The 19,280-nt window shown below is 39.1% G+C and overlaps 1 protein-coding gene across 2 annotated transcripts in view; it reads right to left on the reverse strand.

Moving 5' to 3' along the window:
* The window catches only part of neto1l (neuropilin (NRP) and tolloid (TLL)-like 1, like), a 223,954-nt gene that overhangs the window by 28,407 nt on the left and 176,267 nt on the right, over window positions 1-19,280 (reverse strand). The window contains exons 9-10 of one of the 2 annotated variants that reach the window (XM_043688456.2): window positions 6,862-7,420; window positions 1,951-2,568 (exon numbers count right to left, since the gene is read on the reverse strand). In XM_043688456.2, the coding sequence (XP_043544391.1) occupies window positions 2,481-2,568; window positions 6,862-7,420 (647 nt within the window). In that variant the 3' untranslated portion in view covers window positions 1,951-2,480. Of the gene's footprint in view, window positions 1-1,950; window positions 2,569-6,861; window positions 7,421-19,280 lie in introns of those variants that run through there. The other variant, XM_043688455.2, reaches the window with a different exon arrangement.

Consider the following 19,280-nt stretch of genomic DNA (forward strand, 5'->3'; position numbering starts at 1 on the left):
CCAGAGCACCTGGAGGAAACCCACACAGACACGGGGAGAATGTGCAAACTCCAAACAGACATTCGCCCGAGGCTGGAATTGAACCTGGGACCCTGGTGTTGTGAGGCAGCAGTGCTAACCACTGAGCCACCGTGCCAGCATGCCATGATTGGAAATACTAATCTAACATTTTTGCAGCAGGTGCAGCACCTATAGACATAAATTCCAATCTACCAATAAGGGGTGGAGCTTTCAAACAAGATGGCAGCTACATAGTGAGTTCAACAATGTGGATAAGTAATTGTTAGAAATTCAAATGCATTTTAATCAACTTGTTTGAATATGTTATGACACACCTCTGTGGTGAGTGGCACTTAAACCTGGATATTCAGGTCCAGAGCAAAGGACAGTACAAAGCCTTAAAAAACTCTTTCTGTGTACACACAGATTTCATTGCAGCAAAGCATTAAACTTCAACATTGTATCAGGAAGTGTTTATGAGCCATGCGGGAATCACAGTCAGACAGCCTCAATCGACGTAGTTCTTAATTAGACACCAATAAGTTAGAGCCAGTATTCAACCAATCCCATGCATTTCAAGGTTCAATTTTCAATAGGAAATGAAATACCGTACCTTTCATTACCTCATTGCTTACAGATGAAGGCTTTTTCTACAGTAAAGTCACTGTGAGGAATAATGGCAACTAATTTACATTCAAACAGCACATGTCAGAGAACATTGGGGAAAAATACGGAATAGTGGATCAAATATGGTCACTTTTTACATTCACTCATTAGGGCAGATGGGGCTAACATCTCATCTGAAAGATAGCACTTTGAATAATGTAACGCTTCCTGTGTACTGTACTAAAGTGTCAGTCTGAATACCATTATTGAGCCAATAACAACGCCTACACTTATTTTCTCTTTATTAATGCAAAATTGTTTTATCTTTCTTCTGACTGACTGCAATGTATTTTTCAATAACATGCATAGATCCTAGTAGAATAGTACATTCCCTAGTTTAGTAGTTGTGCCGTACAATGCAGTAGTTTAAAAAAGTAGCATGTGCCACACAAAATGAGGGCTTATCAGACCAGATTTTCTGCACAAATCCATAGAAGTTTTAGCTATGCTTTTCGTTTACGTATTAGTCGACCAAGATATAATGTCGTTTAAGTTGTCCACCCTACCTCAGTCACTTCTTCCCAACTTGGAGAAATATGATGAACAATAAAATAGACATTGATCTTAATGACTGCAAAGTTCATCAGTTATATGCCTATATTCACCCAAATACACAAAATTTTGTGCAAAGATTTTAGACAAAAGTAGATAATCATATAAATGCATGCAAAAAAGAGTAGTTTACAGTGTCTATCATACCATCATTTCATACTGTAGAAACATTGTGTTATTTGCCCTGATTAATAAAAATACAACTTTATGCATCTGTCAAAAGAAATGGCTGTAAATACAGTGAAATGCTCAGTATACAGCAATTTGTACCCATAGACAAAAACAATTTTGATACATGGTTGACAGTTATCGATCCTAAACAGTAAATAATTTGCAAGACCTCTGTCAGAAATCAACTGTTTTTATCTTCATTTTCATTTTTCAACAATTTGACGATGTTGGTCACAGTTATGTTATTGACAAATGAAGTGTTACTCATGAATATTCCTTAGACGTTTCAAAGCAGATTCCAATTTCCCTCATCAGTCTGACATAATCCATTAAGAAAGCAATAGTTTGAAAATTGAAGGCTAAAGCACAGATAGGGATGCAGTTAGAAAAATACATTATTTATAAGTAGTCTATGACTCCATTGTTTTCAATCATCCCTGAAAATATATTAAGATCCCCATAATTAACTGGGATCTCTTATAAGAATTGCCCTAGAATCTCAGGTACATTTAAACAAGACTAAATTAAAACAATCTTGGATTCTACCTTACTGTGATGGACACTAGTGAGGAACTGATCTAAATAAGTGAAGATGGCTCTGAAGCTACAAAAAGAAAGCAGATTGATTATTGTGTATTGAATACAAAGAATAGCTCAGTAACATAGTAAAAAGAAAGTCAGAGCTATGTTCATGATTTAATCGTCATAACAAAATTGGGAATTTTTGCAACTACCTTTGCTTGCTAGAGATAATATATATTTTAAATCATTAAAATCACAATGAAACAGGAAGAGTAAAATGCCTGGATTCTATAGTGCTCCAATCTGGACATATTATAGTTTTATTTATTTTGCATTTGAGGAGTTAATCCTCAGTGCTGAGTTACATTGTTCTGGATCCTTGGTCTTCCACCATTGCACTTGATCTTCTGCCTGTATTTGTCTTAAACAGATACACAGTGTAGATATTTGTACCATCCTGGATCCGATTGTAGCTCAAACAAAAGGCTACACAAAGACTGGTCTTTACATCATTATTGCACATCTACATTTGGTTCAGGAAACAGGCGATAAACTGATGTCCGAGAGACTCATGCTGGTGTATGTCCAAGGTCCACAATTTCAAAATTCTTTGATGCATGTTCAAAATCATCCAGCAGCACATTATTCTCAAGCAGTCTATATAATGAAAACAATGTAGATGTGATACAACGAATAGCTAGGTTAAAACCATATTGCTAGTAATACATTATTATGGTTGTGGCATTGGCTAAAATTGCGCTGATCGTACAGTCAGGTAAATGTTTCACTTTGGGGTCAAGCAAATATCTCTTACTCATTACGGAGCTGCCTGAATTTTATTCTGTGTTTTCTGGTGTAGAATATTTATCATTCTCGTATCACTGAAAACAAAACCTTCACCTAATGAGTCTACACAATAAATTAAATGCAAAATATTTTTGAAAAAAAGTCACTGCCAAAGAAATCTAACTAATACCAATAATTAGTACAGGGATACTTTATTTTAATTATTCAAAAAATATTAGGAAGTTATAGGATTGAAGGGGGTTGATGGTAATTTTGAACTATTAATAAGTCTGAGTAATGGTTTGTTGTTTGAAATCTCTAGAAAGTATGTTGTTAAGTTAATGCAGCATCACCTGCCACCCTCCATGCTCATTCCATTGATACCTTTGACACTGTGACTACAATGTTTGTTTATCTTCAATTGATGTTTTCAGTGAACTGATCAGCCTGGAGTTCTGCAGCAATTTACTGACATAGTTCTGTCATAGTTAAGGAGGATAACAGGATCTATTTTAAATTACTAATTTAAAAAATAATTTATTTTTTATTTGTAAATCCATTGGTGATGATAAAATAAACTTTCATAACAATACCAGTGCAAGTTTTTAGTTCCTCAACCGGATCATTTATTATATACTTTACGTGAACAGATCAGGTGAAGGATTCCCTTTGTTTTGTTAATGCAGAGTTAGATTTGTAATTTTATCAAGCTAAAGAGTTTAGATTAGATTACTTACAGTGTGGAAACAGGTCCTTCGGCCCAACAAGTCCACACCGACCCGCCGAAGCGCAACCCACCCATTCCCCTACATTTACCCCTTTACCTAACACGACAGGCAATTTAGCATGGCCAATTCACCTGACCTGCACATCCTTGGACTTTGGGAGGAAACCGGAACACCCGGAGGAAACCCACGCAGACACGGGGAGAATGTGCAAACTCCACACAGTCAGTCGCCTAAGTCAGGTATTGAACCCGGGTCTCTGGCACTATGAGGCAGCAGTGCTAACCACTGTGCCACCGTGCCGCCCACTGTCACATTTTCAGGAAATGCCCCTGTGTTAGATTGTTTAGAATTCTCCTTGCAGCTCACACTGCTACATCATTGAAGTTGAAGGAAGAGTCTCCTCTGCATGTTGAGTATATATGTAAAACTATTTATTATGAATGCATTTACATTTTTTCTTGCAAACAGTGGGCAAAGTATATCTTCCTGGTGCTCCTTAATTAATTCCAGGTCTAATGTCATTGCTCCAAGTTAACAACTCTACTAAAGTAATGAGCAGAGGAATTTCAGAAAACCATATTTAAGCATTCCTACGTTAGCATCTTGCAGCAAATTCCCAGGGCCACATGACTAAACATCTGGAAAAAGACAGCACTGTGTGTTTCTGTTTAATTCTGAAGAAGCTAAGTTTAAGCCAACAATGTTATAGAGGAAAATCAAACTGCACAGGGACATTCCTCGAAGGAAATTAAATAAGGCCCAATACAAAAGACTAACATACAATGGAATCATAAATGAACTAGGTTATTGAGACAGTCATGCCATTTTTATTTCTGCTATGTTAGATTTTTAGACCAAACTTAAACATGCAGTCTAAATCTAATGTAATTGACCTCCTTATATGTTGAAGGGATAATGAAGCTGCTCGTAGTTATAATCAGTGAAATTCCAAATGTAATCATTTATCATTTTAAAATTTGAAGCATATTGGATTTTAAGGAATGTTTGTTTCAGGTGGATAAGGCAACACAGTTTACAGATTGTACATAAGTGATGAAATTTTTCTTTACACATGAGCAGGTTTATGTATATATTATTTACACACACACACACAATTTATCTTTAATTATCCATATTTTGCCACACACACCTGTGTGTGTGTGTGTGTGTGTGTATATGTATGTGTGTGTGTATATACACACATAATTATACATCTATGTTGTAACCTGAATCAACTTGAAAAAGTCAACATTCAATTTATAATGCATAGTCAATGCCCAAAAGATACGAACATCATATGTTCCAGTTGGTACAAAAGAAGTGCTTTGTGCTTGCTGCTGCAAAGCATATATACAGAGTAAAGTTCATTACTGCTTATATCACAGCTACTGAAGGAATGATGGAACTAATGAAAAACATACAGTAGAAAGTTCTTGATAACCAAGTCAAGTTGATATAGATCAAAAGTCATATCTGTTTTCTCTTTTAATTCCTTGTGGAATATCTAAGGTACAGTACTTAGTAAATGTTTCTTTATCATCAGACCGGATTGAAAACATTTGGATGACAGCATATTTTGCCTGCTTTACATTGCAAATCAATTACAATGGTCTACATTGTCTACTATTGTGACAACGATGGCTTGATCAGTAGTGTTGTTGACTCTGTATCAGAGGGTTTTGGGTTCACATACCACTCCAAAGACTTTCTGTATAAGGCTAACATTCCAGTGCAATAATGAAGGGGTATTGCACTGTTAGAGGTGCTACCTTTTAGATGAGACATTAAATCTGCCCTCTTATGTGGATTATGAAAGATTCCAGAGCAATGTTTTGATATCTCTATTATTCTGGCCAACAGTTATCCTTTAATCAGCATCTCTAAAACAAGTAACTGGTCATTTTCATTTTCACTATTTGTGGGAACTTGCCAACAGCAACTACATTTCAAAACACTTCATTGGCTACAAAGTATTTTGGAGCATTCTGAGATCATGAAAGATGCTATATAAATACAATTCCTTCTTTACTGAATATGGATAACTACTGTATGCACTATGTATGAAGAAAGATTGCCGTGCTTATTTTACAATGTTCCCATGGCTCACATATTGGAAAGGCAACCAAAGATATGGCTGATTATAATATCACAGTTAAATTAATAAAAATCAATTATTATCACTGGTCTTGTAGAAAATAAAACAAAAAAAATTAGAAGTCACCTTGATTTTTCTTTCCTTAAAATCATGGTAACTATTTATCCCTTAGCTCTTTCATGCAACTTGAGAAATAGAAATATTATTTAGTTATACAAATGGTTCGGTCAAAAAGCAACATAGCAGATTCCCATCCCATGCTTTCTGTCCATATTAGAAGTAAAACATACAGTACAAAACTTTATTTGGTTTCAGTAGAAGTCCTACCTCAACATTTTTGAATATCTTTTTTTCACTGTGAAACTCTACAAAGCTCACTCCTTTTGGTAATAAAATATATGATAGTTTGGTTATTTGAAATAGTTATTTGAAATGGTGTTTTACTACTTCCTCTCCTAAAGGTCTCTCTTTGATCTACAGCTTGTATAGTTATAAACCACACCCCATTATTTCTCCAAAATGGTCATTATGCCTGATTGAACGTGTGCAGGAAGTGGTCAGCACATTATTCAGACATATGGATGGTGAGGGTGTGGGCAGAAATTATTCCAGGTTAATCCCAACTTTACCAGACACCTGCAGTTGCAAACTTTCCAAAAAGACTGAATAGAGAGCAATGATTAACAACTTCTCCCTTTTTTAACTCAGAGGTCAATCACTCCACCCAAGATCAGCTATCAGAAAGCTGATCTTTATGGATGTATACCACATCAGGGGAATTGATAATCCCCATAACATTTGTAAATGTCAATTCTATTTGATACAGATACACAATCCTTTATCCGAAACCCTCAGGACCAGCTGGTTTTCGGAATTCAGAATTTTTCGTATTTTGGAATAAGTGACAGTTTAACAGTGAAATTAAAACAATCTTATCGAACAGCAAACAGAACTGACATCTGCCAGTGCTGGGCCATGCCCACAGCTTGATGTGGGTCGAATGGGTGTGGAGTTGGGTTCACTGTTTGCACACTAAACAACCTTGTTATGGAGAAAAAAACTTCATGGAGAAAACTTCAGAATTCAGACCTTTCCAGATTTTGGGATTTCGGAAAAAGGATTGTATTCCTGTACTTAATAAAAGACGTTTATTCCCTCATGTTTTCGCTAATGTAACTGCTAATAAAACTCAAAGTTGCGCAATATATGCATGATATATTTCACTCAAAAAGGAGAGGACAATTGAAAGCAAAAAATAAAGAGATTTAACTGTATGAGTAAATATGGACTGTGGCGTTCTTGCTTACGAACAGTCTTTATCAAAAATAAATTGGTACTGACCGCTGGACAGACTTATCATTTCTGGATAGCCTGTGACTTGTAGTTGGAACTTCTTCGATTTCATCAATATCACATGCATCTGCTGCGTCCTGTGAGTAGCTGTGCTTCATGACTAGGATACTCCGCCTGCTTAATGACTGGACGCTGGGCTTCACCGGCTGTGGCTGTATATCTGAGAGGATGGTCGCATCCCGAGTGCTGAGGTTACTACGGCTACCTTTAATGCTTGATATCTGGGAACCACAGTGATGGTCGTGAATGCATTTAGAAGATGATCGCCTCAGTTTATGGTAATTCTCAAAATCATCGACAATGTCCCCTAGATCAGCTGAAGCCCCTTTTCCTTTTAGTGAACAGAGTTCATACTGCGTAGGCTCAAAAACCTCCTGAAAAACTGTTTGGTCAAAGTCTGGTTTTCTTTGGACGTATTTTTTGCGTGGCTGTTTGATCTGAACTATTACAGAGATAACAATGAGAATAATCACAATGAAAGATGTGATCCCAATTATAGTCCCACTGGTGTTGGTAAGCTGGTCCAATAGGTTAGCCTTTCTTTTCTCTGTGTGAGAGAAAGAAAAATAAAATTAATACAATATTTGATTTAGAATCCCATTTAAAAAATAAACTCTACTTAAAACTGCAGTAACCCTTTATGTGGCACTAATCTAAACTCAAAATGATATAAACACAGAGAATGGGAACAGCAGTAGGCCATTCAGTCTTTCAAGCATGCTCCACCATTCAATATGATCATGGCTAGTAATCTAACATAATACCAAATTAAAAATCACACAGCACTTGGTTATAGTCCAACAGGTTTATTTGGATGCACTGGCTTTTGGAGCGCTGCTCCTTCATTAGGTAGTTGTGTAACTTAGTGGGTAACTTAGTACCCTTTATCTGGTACATTCTTTGTTGATGACAACAAATACAAGTACCAACAAATTATGCCCCTCTTAAGATTAATTATCTTCGGTTAATTAGATGAATTACCATTTAATGGACAGCGGTACAATATATCACAGTTAGTGAAATAGTCCATTGTGGTCAAAACCTCTGAGCTTTAATCCCTGAATGGTCACATATCTTGAGCTCAAGGAAATGACCTATGCAGAAAGTCTGAGTTTTTCTGGATGTTTCTTTACTATACATTAGCTTTATAAACTGTTAATATGAATTTAATAAAATTCATGCATCTAAGCAATTATCAGATAGTAAAATAAAAGTAAAAAATATGAAGTGAGTGGTCATGTCTATTTTTGTGCCTATTTTACATCTCCACTTCTCCTTTATTCTGTTTTTATATCAGACAGTGTCTTAATGTATCAACAATGTGGCCTTGAATCTGGCCTGACAAATAAAAGACAAGTGCAGCCCATTCCATTTTTAGGATCATTTAAAGAATGTCTTTAAACAGTTTAATGGTGGGCATGGCTTCACAACAGCAAATGACTTGTGGTCTGGTATTAATGAACAAAATATATTTTAATGTTATAAAATAAAACATAACCATAGATACTGGGAAGTGGTAAACAAAAATCGAAAGTGCTAGAGAAACTCAGCAGATCTGGCAGCATTTGTAGAGAGAAAAATATGATTTTGAGTCCAGTGATCTTTAAGATAATGTTATATTTGTACTAATCACACAAAATCTTCTACCTCTTTCAAACTGCTCAATGCATGGTTGGAAATGTGTGAGACTATGACAGAGATTTTCCCCAAGATGGATTTAAGACTCCATTGATGATGTTGGCCTTTAAAATATAGCATTGATATAGTAGTTAGATGGTTGTAACTAGTAATGGTTTGGTTTAAGCAACATTCTTTACATTACATAGAGAGTCTTTGATGAAAGCTAGTTAGTGCTAATAGATCTAATGCTAACATTATGTACCAAATAAGCAGAATATTCCATTTGCTATTAAGTAAATATATATAGATGGAAATTGCTTGGCTGTTCCAGCCAAGTTTTGAACTTCACCCATCTCCAAAATGACCACTGATACATAGGAGAGGAGGCTGAGATTGTGATTACTGCTGGAAAACCCAAACTTGTAGGATTTGGATTTCGTCTGCTAGCTGATGTGTTATTTCGGATAACAAGTTTAGTATTAGCATCCCAATGGTCATGGTTCATGAAATTCAGTTGTAACTTTATTAGAATAATCGTGGAGTAAATTTTCTTCTCAGCCACAACATATTTTTTGTTGATGTGTTATGGCATTACTATCTACATCAGCTTTTGTTCTCCATCGTAATTGCCCTGATCAAAGTGCTAGTGAACTGCCTTCTTGAATTGCTGCAAGCATGGGGCACTTGGGATATCCTACAACATGACTGGGGAGAAAGTTCCAGAATATTGATCCAGCAACATTTGAAGGAACGGCAATATAGTTCCACGTTAAGTAACTTGGAGTAGAACTGCAAGTTACTGTGTCTTCATGTTTCAGTTGAGATTATGAGGGTACCTTTTGATAGAACCTTGCTGACTACAGTAGTGCATCTTGTAGATACTGGCTGTCATAGTGCTTCAGTGATGAAGGGAGGGAATGGGATAGGTAGTGGATGGAGTTCCAAAATCAAGTGGGGTGCTTTATCCTGGCTAGTGTCAAATGCCTTGAGCGTTGTTGGAGCTGCACATACCCAAGCAAGTGGAGAATATTCAGTTGATTGAAGATAGTGGACAGGCTTTGATAAGTCAGGAGGTGAGCTACTTATTGCAGAATTCCAAGCCTCTAATCTCATCTTGCAATCACTGTATCTATATGTTTTTCCTGTTCGGTATCTGGACAATAGTAATCTACAGGATGATAATAGTGGAGGTTCATCATTGTAATGTCACTAATCGTCAAGGGCTAATGATTCAATTCTTGCTTAATAGAGACAATTGATGCATAAACCCTACTTGCCATTTCTCAAGTCTTGGATGTTCTCTAGCTCTTGCTGCATATGGAAACAGGCACTTCAGTATCAGAGAACCGAGATGGCACTGAACATTGTGTAATCACCAGCAAACAAATCCACTCGCTACCATATGATAGAGGGAAGCTGTTTGATCCAGTATCTGAAGATGGTTGAGCCAAGGCCTCAGGAACTCCTTCAGTGTTGTTCTTGAACTAATACGACTGACCTCCAACAACCACAACTGTTTTCCTTTGCACCAGGCATGATCTCAACCACTATGGAGGTTTCCCCTAATTTCCATTGACTCCAGTGTTCACTGTTATGAGTGAGTAAAATAAGACTGCAACTTCTGTCAGAGATAACCCAATCCTCCAAACACTGGATTTTTCCAGTCCTCACTGATTAAATGAGTTTGAAGTCAGTACAATAGTGTGAACTTGAAGTATGAGTTGCGTACCTCAAGTCAGGGCTCAGGCATTGGAAGTTAACTTTTTAAAACTCTGATGGTTACTGCTAAACAATCTTTCTCCAAGACTGGAAACTGTAGTTTACATGTATAGGTACATATTCCCTCAGATGAAAATCAGTTTAATTGATTGTATTTTAAATTAAATTTTTTCAGAAGTGTTTTTCTTTTTACATTTTTCTATCTGTCTTGTCTTTCTTCTTTTTTAATCCCATCCACAGTTCCTGATCCTTATTTTGCTTTCTGCATGTGTTTCAAATCTAACTTATATCACATGCTTTCCTGGATTCAGCTCAGAGTGGGTCAGTAAGTGTTCTGCAATCTAATGATTGAAGGCCTCACTGTTTGTTCTTCCTCCCAGAGATACTTGTTCAGGATACAACGCGGATCAAACACTAAAGTGATGCATGCCTGTGCTGTGAAGACTATAATAACTTTTTAGGTAGTCATCAATAAACAACATCATTAGATTATAATTGCAAATTCTGAACCATTGCATCAAGTTCTAGACACTACACTTTAGGATGCATGTCAAGGCCTTAGAAAGAATACTGAAAAGATTTACCATTCAAGTACCAGGAATGAGGCGTTTTCAATTCTGTGACAAGTCGAGAGAAGTAGGAGTTGTTCACTTCAGAACAAAAAAAGTTATGGGAAATGTAAAGGAGTTATTCATGATTGTGAAAGGTTTAGATAAGTAGATAGGAAGAAATTATTTCCACTGTCAAGTCGGACACCAATTTAAGATAATTGATGGAATAAAAAAGACAGAGAGCAGATAAGATGAAATTTAGACAGTAAGTTATTCTGATCTGGAAGAACAGTCAACAAGTTCAAAAGGAAACAATAAAAACTTGAATAGGATGAATTTGCAGAGTTGGGGGAAAATCCAGATTAATTGAGTAGCCCCTCAAACAGTCGGTGTCAGCATGATGGGTTGAATGGCCTTTTTGTTACATAAATCTGTTCAATAATTTATTTTATTCTACACCAATTTATTCTTAGCATGAAGAAATGATCAGCCAGTTTCTAAATTCATGTGGTGTTTGAAGGAAAATGGCTGTTATTTTAAGGGTATTGTTGTAAGTTAGAAAATAACAAATGGGAGAGAAGTGGCATAAATGGAAGTAAAAAGAGCAATCTGAAGGCTACATTGATGTTAACTACCAAGTAGTTCTAACATATCACTTTCACAGTCATTAAATGAATTCACAATATAGGCTTGTACAATGTGCAAGCTTGAATGTAAATAGTAAAAATGTTCATAGTGATAATCTTTGATAAGTAGGAACTATATTTTCTCTAGTCAGGAACAAAATAGGATTAAAGCCTTACTTCTCTTCATTCAATTGTGGGAAACATTTGCCTCCCTGAAAATCTGGTTAATTTAGAAAACCGTAGAACCATTCTCCAAGAAGAATCTACCTATTACAAATCACCCTTCAAGTCTTGTCAGGCAGCAGGTGAGGCACTTAACCAGCATACATATTACAAAGTTCATTGATTCATCAGGGGAATGCTAAATAGCTGATTAAAATTATACAAATTCAAAATTACACAAGAGGTAATTTTTCTCGGGTATGCACTACTGTTTGAGAGTTTGTTTAAAACCATAGAATCCTCACATCCATGAAGCAATCACTGCACAAACTTTTTGTGGTAGTTTTAATGCAAATATAAAATGCACAACTTTCGGACAAGTTAATAGTGACTTCCTTATCATTTTAACTGCTTTCACTCTTGAAAATTGGGCAGAGGTCCAGGGTGTGATATTTCATACCCATTTTATGCATTGCACATACATATTGAAAGTGCAGCAGACAGATGCAGCTAACAAATACTTGAATCAAACAGCTGTGGAAGCTGTATTGCAATAATTAATTGCAGCAGTGAATATCCTTCATGCAACTGTTTGATGTTCACAGCAGGACAATGCTTTCCAGGAAAGTTTAAGCACTTAAAAGATAGACATCAGTTACTTCTACAAGACAATGCTGATAAGTTCATTTCAGGGACACAAAAGCAAATTGATTCTTCTCTGTTATAGTCATTCCTGGATATACATAATGTGCCCACATTAGTTTAAGGGCACCACAATGCTAATTGCTCTGTTGCTTTCTTCCACAGTGCTCTCACCTCAAACTAGCCTTTATACTGACACCAATAGATTTCTAAACAGGAATCAGTTCAGAGAAATGCTTGGAGAAAATAGAGACAGAGCACTAGAATGCTGTCAAGCTGTTCAGGCAGCACAGCAGGGGCCAGTGCCAAGCTGTCAATATTCACAGGACCCCAGGTACAAACAGTATGGGGCAGGCACGTTAAGGTTCTGAGGGAGTTTCACATGCTCAGCCAGCATCACTGCAGTGGTAGCACCCTGGGAAAGCTGAGTCAAGATGTGTTTGTCACTTTTGAAAATATCCGATGATGAAGTCATGGCAGGCAAGCAGAAAAACACTGCTGGATATTAACCTGCATTGCAGTGTTCTTGTGCTCCCTGCACACACTCAAAACTGCACTTCTGCATTTATGATAATGAGTTGATTGTGAAGCATATTACTTTATCTAGGGTTAGCAAGACAACTATCAATTAGTGGTCCAAATTTCCCCATCAGAATTAGAAATCCTATTTCAGACTCTGATCAGCCAAAAAGATAAACACTTGTCTTCCTCTGGATTATCTGAGTGATGTTCTGATGGAAAATCCTTCAGAATTGACTCAGTGAAACAGAGCATGGAGAATAGCACATGGAAGTATCCACACAACAGCCACACTTCCGTTATGTAGCAATAGCTACTATATTCCGGTAGCTGAAGAATTTAATTATCCTGTAGCTACCTTGAAAAGCCACGGAGGGAAAGTGTTTAAGGGTGGCAAGTGGGTATGGCTGCCTAGGGTGGTAGATCAGCAGAATAGTCAGGTAGTAGGTGTGGCAAGGGAGGCAAGTTGGTAGAGAGCCGGATGGGTAAGGTGATATGGTGGAAGGTGGGTAGTGAGCAGGTGAGTATAGCAATAGTGTGGATTCAGGGAAGGTTCAATTAAATTGGGAAATAGTTGAGTGTTACTCCTTTGTTCGAAAAGTTAGGGAGATAGAAAGCAGTAAATTACAGATCATATGGAAGCTGCTAGAAGAATTATTAAAGGAAAACATAGCAGGGTACTTAGAAAAGTTTAAGGTAATCAGGCAGGGCTTTGTGAAAGTAAAATTATGTTTACCAAATCTATTACAGTCCTTTCAGGAAGTGCTAAGTGCTATGGATAAAAGGGAACTGATAGATGGACTGGAGTGAGATTTCCAAAAGGCATTTCATAGTTTTTGACACCTCAAGGGATATTGTGAAAAATAAAAGTTCATGGCATGAGGTTTAACATATTGGCATTGAGAGATTTGCTAGCTAACAGAAACAAAGCACCAGGCGTAAATGGCATCTGTTTCTGTTTGGCAAGATCTATGAGAGGTGTACCAAAGGGATGGGGCCTCAACTTTAGACAATTCACATAAATGTCCAGAATGAAGGGACTTTCATATGTACAACTGCTAAATTTGTGAGTGTCAAATAGGTAGAAGGTAAATAACAAAGAGGATATAAAGAAGCTACAAATGGATATTGATAACTTAAGTGAATGGACAAAGATCTGGTTAATGGAATTTGAAATAGCCCATTTAGCAGGATGAATTAAAAACAAGTCTATTATTTAAGTGGGGAGAAATTGCAGAGTTCTGAAAGGCAGGGGGATCTGGGTGTTCTGGTGCAAAACATTTTAGTATGCATATTTACCTTTTGTACCAGAACATCCTGGGCATGCACCACCAATACGACTATGTCTACGTCCAATCGTGGCCACCAAACATAGCATTGCGCCAACATCTTCATTTTGGAAACTTCTGAATGACCCTGAGATGAAGGGCTTCTTCCCGAAACATCGACTCTCCTGCTCCTCAAATGCTGTCTGACCTGCTGTGCCTTTCCAGCGCCCCACTTTTTGAGCCTGGTGGAGGCTCGACCGGTATCTGGCAGTGACCTTTGTTCATGAAAATCACTCTTGCTCCCCCTTATAATATGCCATCCTCTGACCACGTCTCTCTGGGTCTAAAAAGTTTCAATTCTGCTTGTGATGGCCCTTCGGTTTTCTCCAACACCATCAGCTGTTTCGGTCTTGCCAAGACCAGATCTTTCTGTGTCCAAAGTTTGAGATCGCCAGCTGCGACTGGAAGTGTGTCCAGAAAATTTAAAGCCATTACGGATTCTTCCAGCTGCGGTACCACTGCTGGTGTACCTACCAGCGGGAGGTAGCTAAATGCATCTGCATTTGCTACTTGGAATCCCCGGGCATTCCAACTTGTAATTATACGCACTTAGTATTACAGCCCACCACCGAATTTGGCCTGAAGCTATGGGCAGCACTGCCTTGTCCTCTTTAAACAGACCTAGCAGGGATTTGTGGTCTGTTGTTATGACAAATATATGTCCATAAAGGTATTGGTGGAACGTCCTAACTCCAAATGCAACTCCCAAACCTTCCTTCTCTATTTACGTTCTGCATTAGCCAAGATCATGGACACATACATTATTCGGCATTCCTTACCATTGGGATCATAGTGTGCCAACACCTTAAAGGTTGATAAATGTTTCTTCACTTCCCTGAAAGTTATGGCCTGACTACGTGACCATTTCTAAGGCTGACCATCTTAAAAATGTTGATGCAAAGGTGCAAGGATGGAGGCCAGGTTACATATGAACTTTCCATAATAATTCACCAGTCTTAAGACCCAAGCTCTGGTACAGACATAGGAACTGGGCATCTTTTGATTGTCTTCACTTCATCTTCCAACAGGTGTAATCTGGTCTTGTCAATTCTGTAGCCTAAGTAGATTACTTAGAGTGCCTGGAATGCACATTTATCTCTTCTAAGGTGTACATCTGCCTGGGAGAAATGTCTAAGGACCAACATTCTCTATGTGCTCCTTAATGTTTTCCCTGTTATTAACATTTCATCTAGATAAATGAAGACCTGGGGATAGAGCTGGTAAAATGTTCTCCATTATCCAGTGAAAAATTGCATAGGCTGACGATACCCCAAATGGCAGTTTTGTATATTGACACAAACTCTCTTTGTATTTATTGTAGCAGAATTCTGGGAATCCTCATATAACTGCAATTGCAAATACGTATGGTTCATGTCCAGTTTCCTGAAGGATAACCCTCCCGCCAGCTTTGCGTATAACTTGTTGGCTACGTAGATCAGTCGATCTTCCGTAATTACACCGGCACCACTCCCCACCTCTTCCTCTGCTACAATGATGACTGCATTGGCGCCACCTCATGCTCCTGCGAGGAGGTTGAGCAATTCATCAACTTCACCAACATATTCCACCCTGACCTTACATTTACCTGGACCATCTCTGACACCTCCTTCCTCTTCCTGGACCTCTCCATCTCCATTAATGATGACCGACTTGAAACGGACATTTTTTATAAACCCACCGACTCCCACAGCTACCTGGATTACACCTCTTCCCACCCTACCTCTTGCAAAAATGCCATCCCGTATTCCCAATTCCTCCGCCTCTGCTGTATCTGCTCCCAGGAGGACCAGTTCCACCACAGAACACACAAGATGGCCTCCTTCTTTAGAGACCGCAATTTCCTTTCCCACGTGGTTAAAGATGCCCTCCAATGCATCTCGCCCACATCCCGCACCTCCGCCCTCAGACCCCACCCCTCCAACCGTAACAAGGACAGAACTTCCCTGGTGCTCACCTTCCACCCTACCAACTTTCGCATAAACCAAATCATCCGCCGACATTTCCGCCACCTCCAAAAAAAGACCCCACCACCAGGGATATATTTCCCTCCCCATCCCTTTCCACCTTCAGCAAAGACCGTTCCCTCCGTGACTACCTGGTCAGGTCCATGCCCCCCTACAACCCACCCTCCCATCCTGGCACCTTCCCTTGCCACCACAGGAACTGCAAAACCTGCGCCCATACCTCCTCCCTCACCTCCATCCAAGGCCCTAAAGGAACCTTCCACATCCAAAGTTTTACCTGCACATCCACTAATATCATTTATTGTATCCATTGTTCCCGATGCAGTCTCCTCTACATTGGGGAGACTGGACGCCTCCTAGCAGAGCGCTTTAAGGAACATCTCCGGGACACCCGCACCAATCAACCACATCGTCCTGTGGCCCAACATTTCAACTCCCCCTCCCACTCTGCCAAGGACATGGAGGTCCTGGGCCTCCTTCACCATCGCTCCTTCACCACCAGATGCCTGGAGGAAGAACGCCTCATCTTCTGCCTCAGAACACTTCAACCCCAGCGCATCAATGTGGCCTTCAACAGTTTCCTAATTTCCCCTTCCCCCATCTCACCCTAGTTCCAAACTTCCAGCTCAGCACTGTCCCCATGACTTGTCCTACCTGCCTATCTTCTTTTCCACCTATCCACTCCACCCCCCCCCGCCCCCGACCTATCACCTTCATCCCCTCTCCCACTCACCTATTGTACTCTATGCTACTTTCTCCCCACCCCCACCCTCTTCTAGCTTGTCTCTCCATGCTTCAGGCTCTCTGCCTTTATTCCCGCTGAAGGGCTTTTGCCCGAAACGTCGAGTTTACTGCTCCTCGGATGCTGCCTGAACTGCTGTGCTCTTCCAGCACCACTAATCCAGAATCTGGTTTTCCAGCATCTGCAGTCATTGTTTTTACCTTTGCGTATAACTTGTCTATGCAAGGGATTGGGTATTTATCCAACTGTGAAAAGCCGTTTACCATTTGTTTAAAATCCCCAAAAAGGCAAACCTACCAATTGGGCTGGTGCTCCCATTCTGCAAACTGGACTGGTTTGGTGATTCCTTTGCTTTCCAGTCCTCTGATTTCTGCCTCTACTTTTGCCCATAAGTAAATGGCATTCAACAGGGCTTGCAGAATCAAGAAATAGCTTCCTGGTCAACATGCATGGTGGCCTTGGCTCCTTTAATAGCCCCTAGACATTCCTGAAAAGCGTCTGTGTATTTAACTAGGACTTTACTCAGGCAGCCATTTTCCAATTGAAAAATGTTGAGCCAATCAAGGTGAATCTTTCTCAACTAACTCCACCACATCAGGATTGGGCCTGAGTCGATTATTAAAATCAGTGGGAACTGAAACAGCTACTTCTCATAAGGAAGTGATGCTGTACCATTAATCTTTAAAGGTTCCCTGGTTTAGGTTCTCAGTCTAGCCATGGTCTTGCACAAATTTAAGGCTGGAGCTCAGAGTAAATTTTGTTGATGACTGGTTCCGCGATCATTAAAACGGCTGTGCTAGTACTGACCTCCATTAGAACTGGGTGACCATTTAACCAAAAGTTTATTCTGACTGGTTATGATTTGGATGTTGCTCAGCAATTTAACTGTTCCAAATCAGATGTAGGTGGACTTTCAAGGGTATGCACTCTCCTGTTTACTAGCCTATGAGTTCTCTTACTCCATTTAGGTCAAGTGAGACTCTTTTATTGTCTCAAGTCCGCATACCAGCAGCCACGACAATGGCTGTTTGAAATCCAGTTAGGCTTCAGCTAGTAGATGCTTTTGCATGGTTACATCATTAATCCCAAATACCAAATGGTCTCTCAGTGTCTCATTAAGGGTAAATCCAAAGTCACAAACCTCTGTCAGTCTTCTTAACTGAGTCAAAAATCCTGATACAGATTCCTTTGGTATTGCTGAGTAAAATCAATAGCATCTCAGAATTAGAGGAGGCTTGTGATCATAACATTCCTTAAGCTAACCCATCAACTCTTAAAAGGTTTTAATATCTGGCGCCTCAGGGAAAAAAGGCTCATAATAGCTGAAAAAGCCACAGGTCCAAAAGCTGTCAGGAGAATTATTCACTGCTATTCATCTTCCCCAATGTCATTTACCCTGGGTCCTATCATTGCAGCAGGATCAAACAAGTCAATCTTCCCAAATAACAGCATATTGCCAGAAATACTTACCCCTACTCAAAGACAACCCAGTGTGAGTGAATTTCTCCAGGAGCATGCTTTTCTTTCATCATCACTGAAAGAACTCCACACAGAAGCCAATATCCCACCATGGTCACTCTTAATTTATACACAGAGAGTCCTTGACACTGATCCAGCTCCCTCAGAAACAGCTGTCAGAGGGAACATTCCTGTCCTTATCTGTCAGCCAGGGATCCCTGATTGGACCAGGTTAACAGCCCCAGTCAGGGAACTCAAATTCTATGTTATCTACCTGGCTGATCTCATTACAATCACTGCACGGTTAGTTGGACTTCTTCTTGCACTATGATCAAAATACTTTGTCCAGTGTTTTTTTTAAAGCAAGAGCTTGTAAAATCATAGTAAGGGCAACTTCTGTTCAGGGGCTTACCACTGCTGATCGTGGTGCTGATGAGATTTAATTATGGAGCAATGACACGAAAAAGGATTGCAAAGGACTTAAAAATTATGTATGGTGAATTCAATGTCAAAATAGAGAAGCAAAAAGAGGGCAAACGAGACTGGATAAAATAAGGTAAGAAATTTACATTTAAAACTTGACGTTTTTTAGAATTTCCAGTAATAATTAATTGCCTTAACATATGGGATTCCATATTTTATTTGGACACTTTCAAGGTCATATTAGTTAATACACAGTCGTTGACAATCATGATGCCACTTTCATGCTTAATTCCCGCCTCAGGCGACTGACTGTGTGGAGTTTGCACGTTCTCCCCGTGTCTGCGTGGGTTTCCTCCGGGTGCTCCGGTTTCCTCCCACAGTCCAAAGATGTGCAGGTCAGGTGAATTAGCCATGCTAAATTGCCCGTAGTGTTAGGTAAGGGGTAAATGTAGGGGTATGGGTGGGTTGCGCTTCGGCGGGGCAGTGTGGACTTTTGGGCCGAAGGGCCTGTTTCCACACTGTAAGTAATCTAATCTAATCTAATCTACTACATACAACTTTGTGATTAGCTTATAGACAGTTAATAGGTATAACTGCTGCAAGTACACGACACTCATGGGCAGGTTAATGACTGTGAGGTTCTCTTGATGAAG

Source organism: Chiloscyllium plagiosum, unplaced genomic scaffold (genome assembly GCF_037043375.1).
Source record: "Chiloscyllium plagiosum isolate Xiang-an unplaced genomic scaffold, Cpla_swu_hap1 HiC_scaffold_4, whole genome shotgun sequence".
NCBI classification, from domain to species: domain Eukaryota; kingdom Metazoa; phylum Chordata; class Chondrichthyes; order Orectolobiformes; family Hemiscylliidae; genus Chiloscyllium; species Chiloscyllium plagiosum.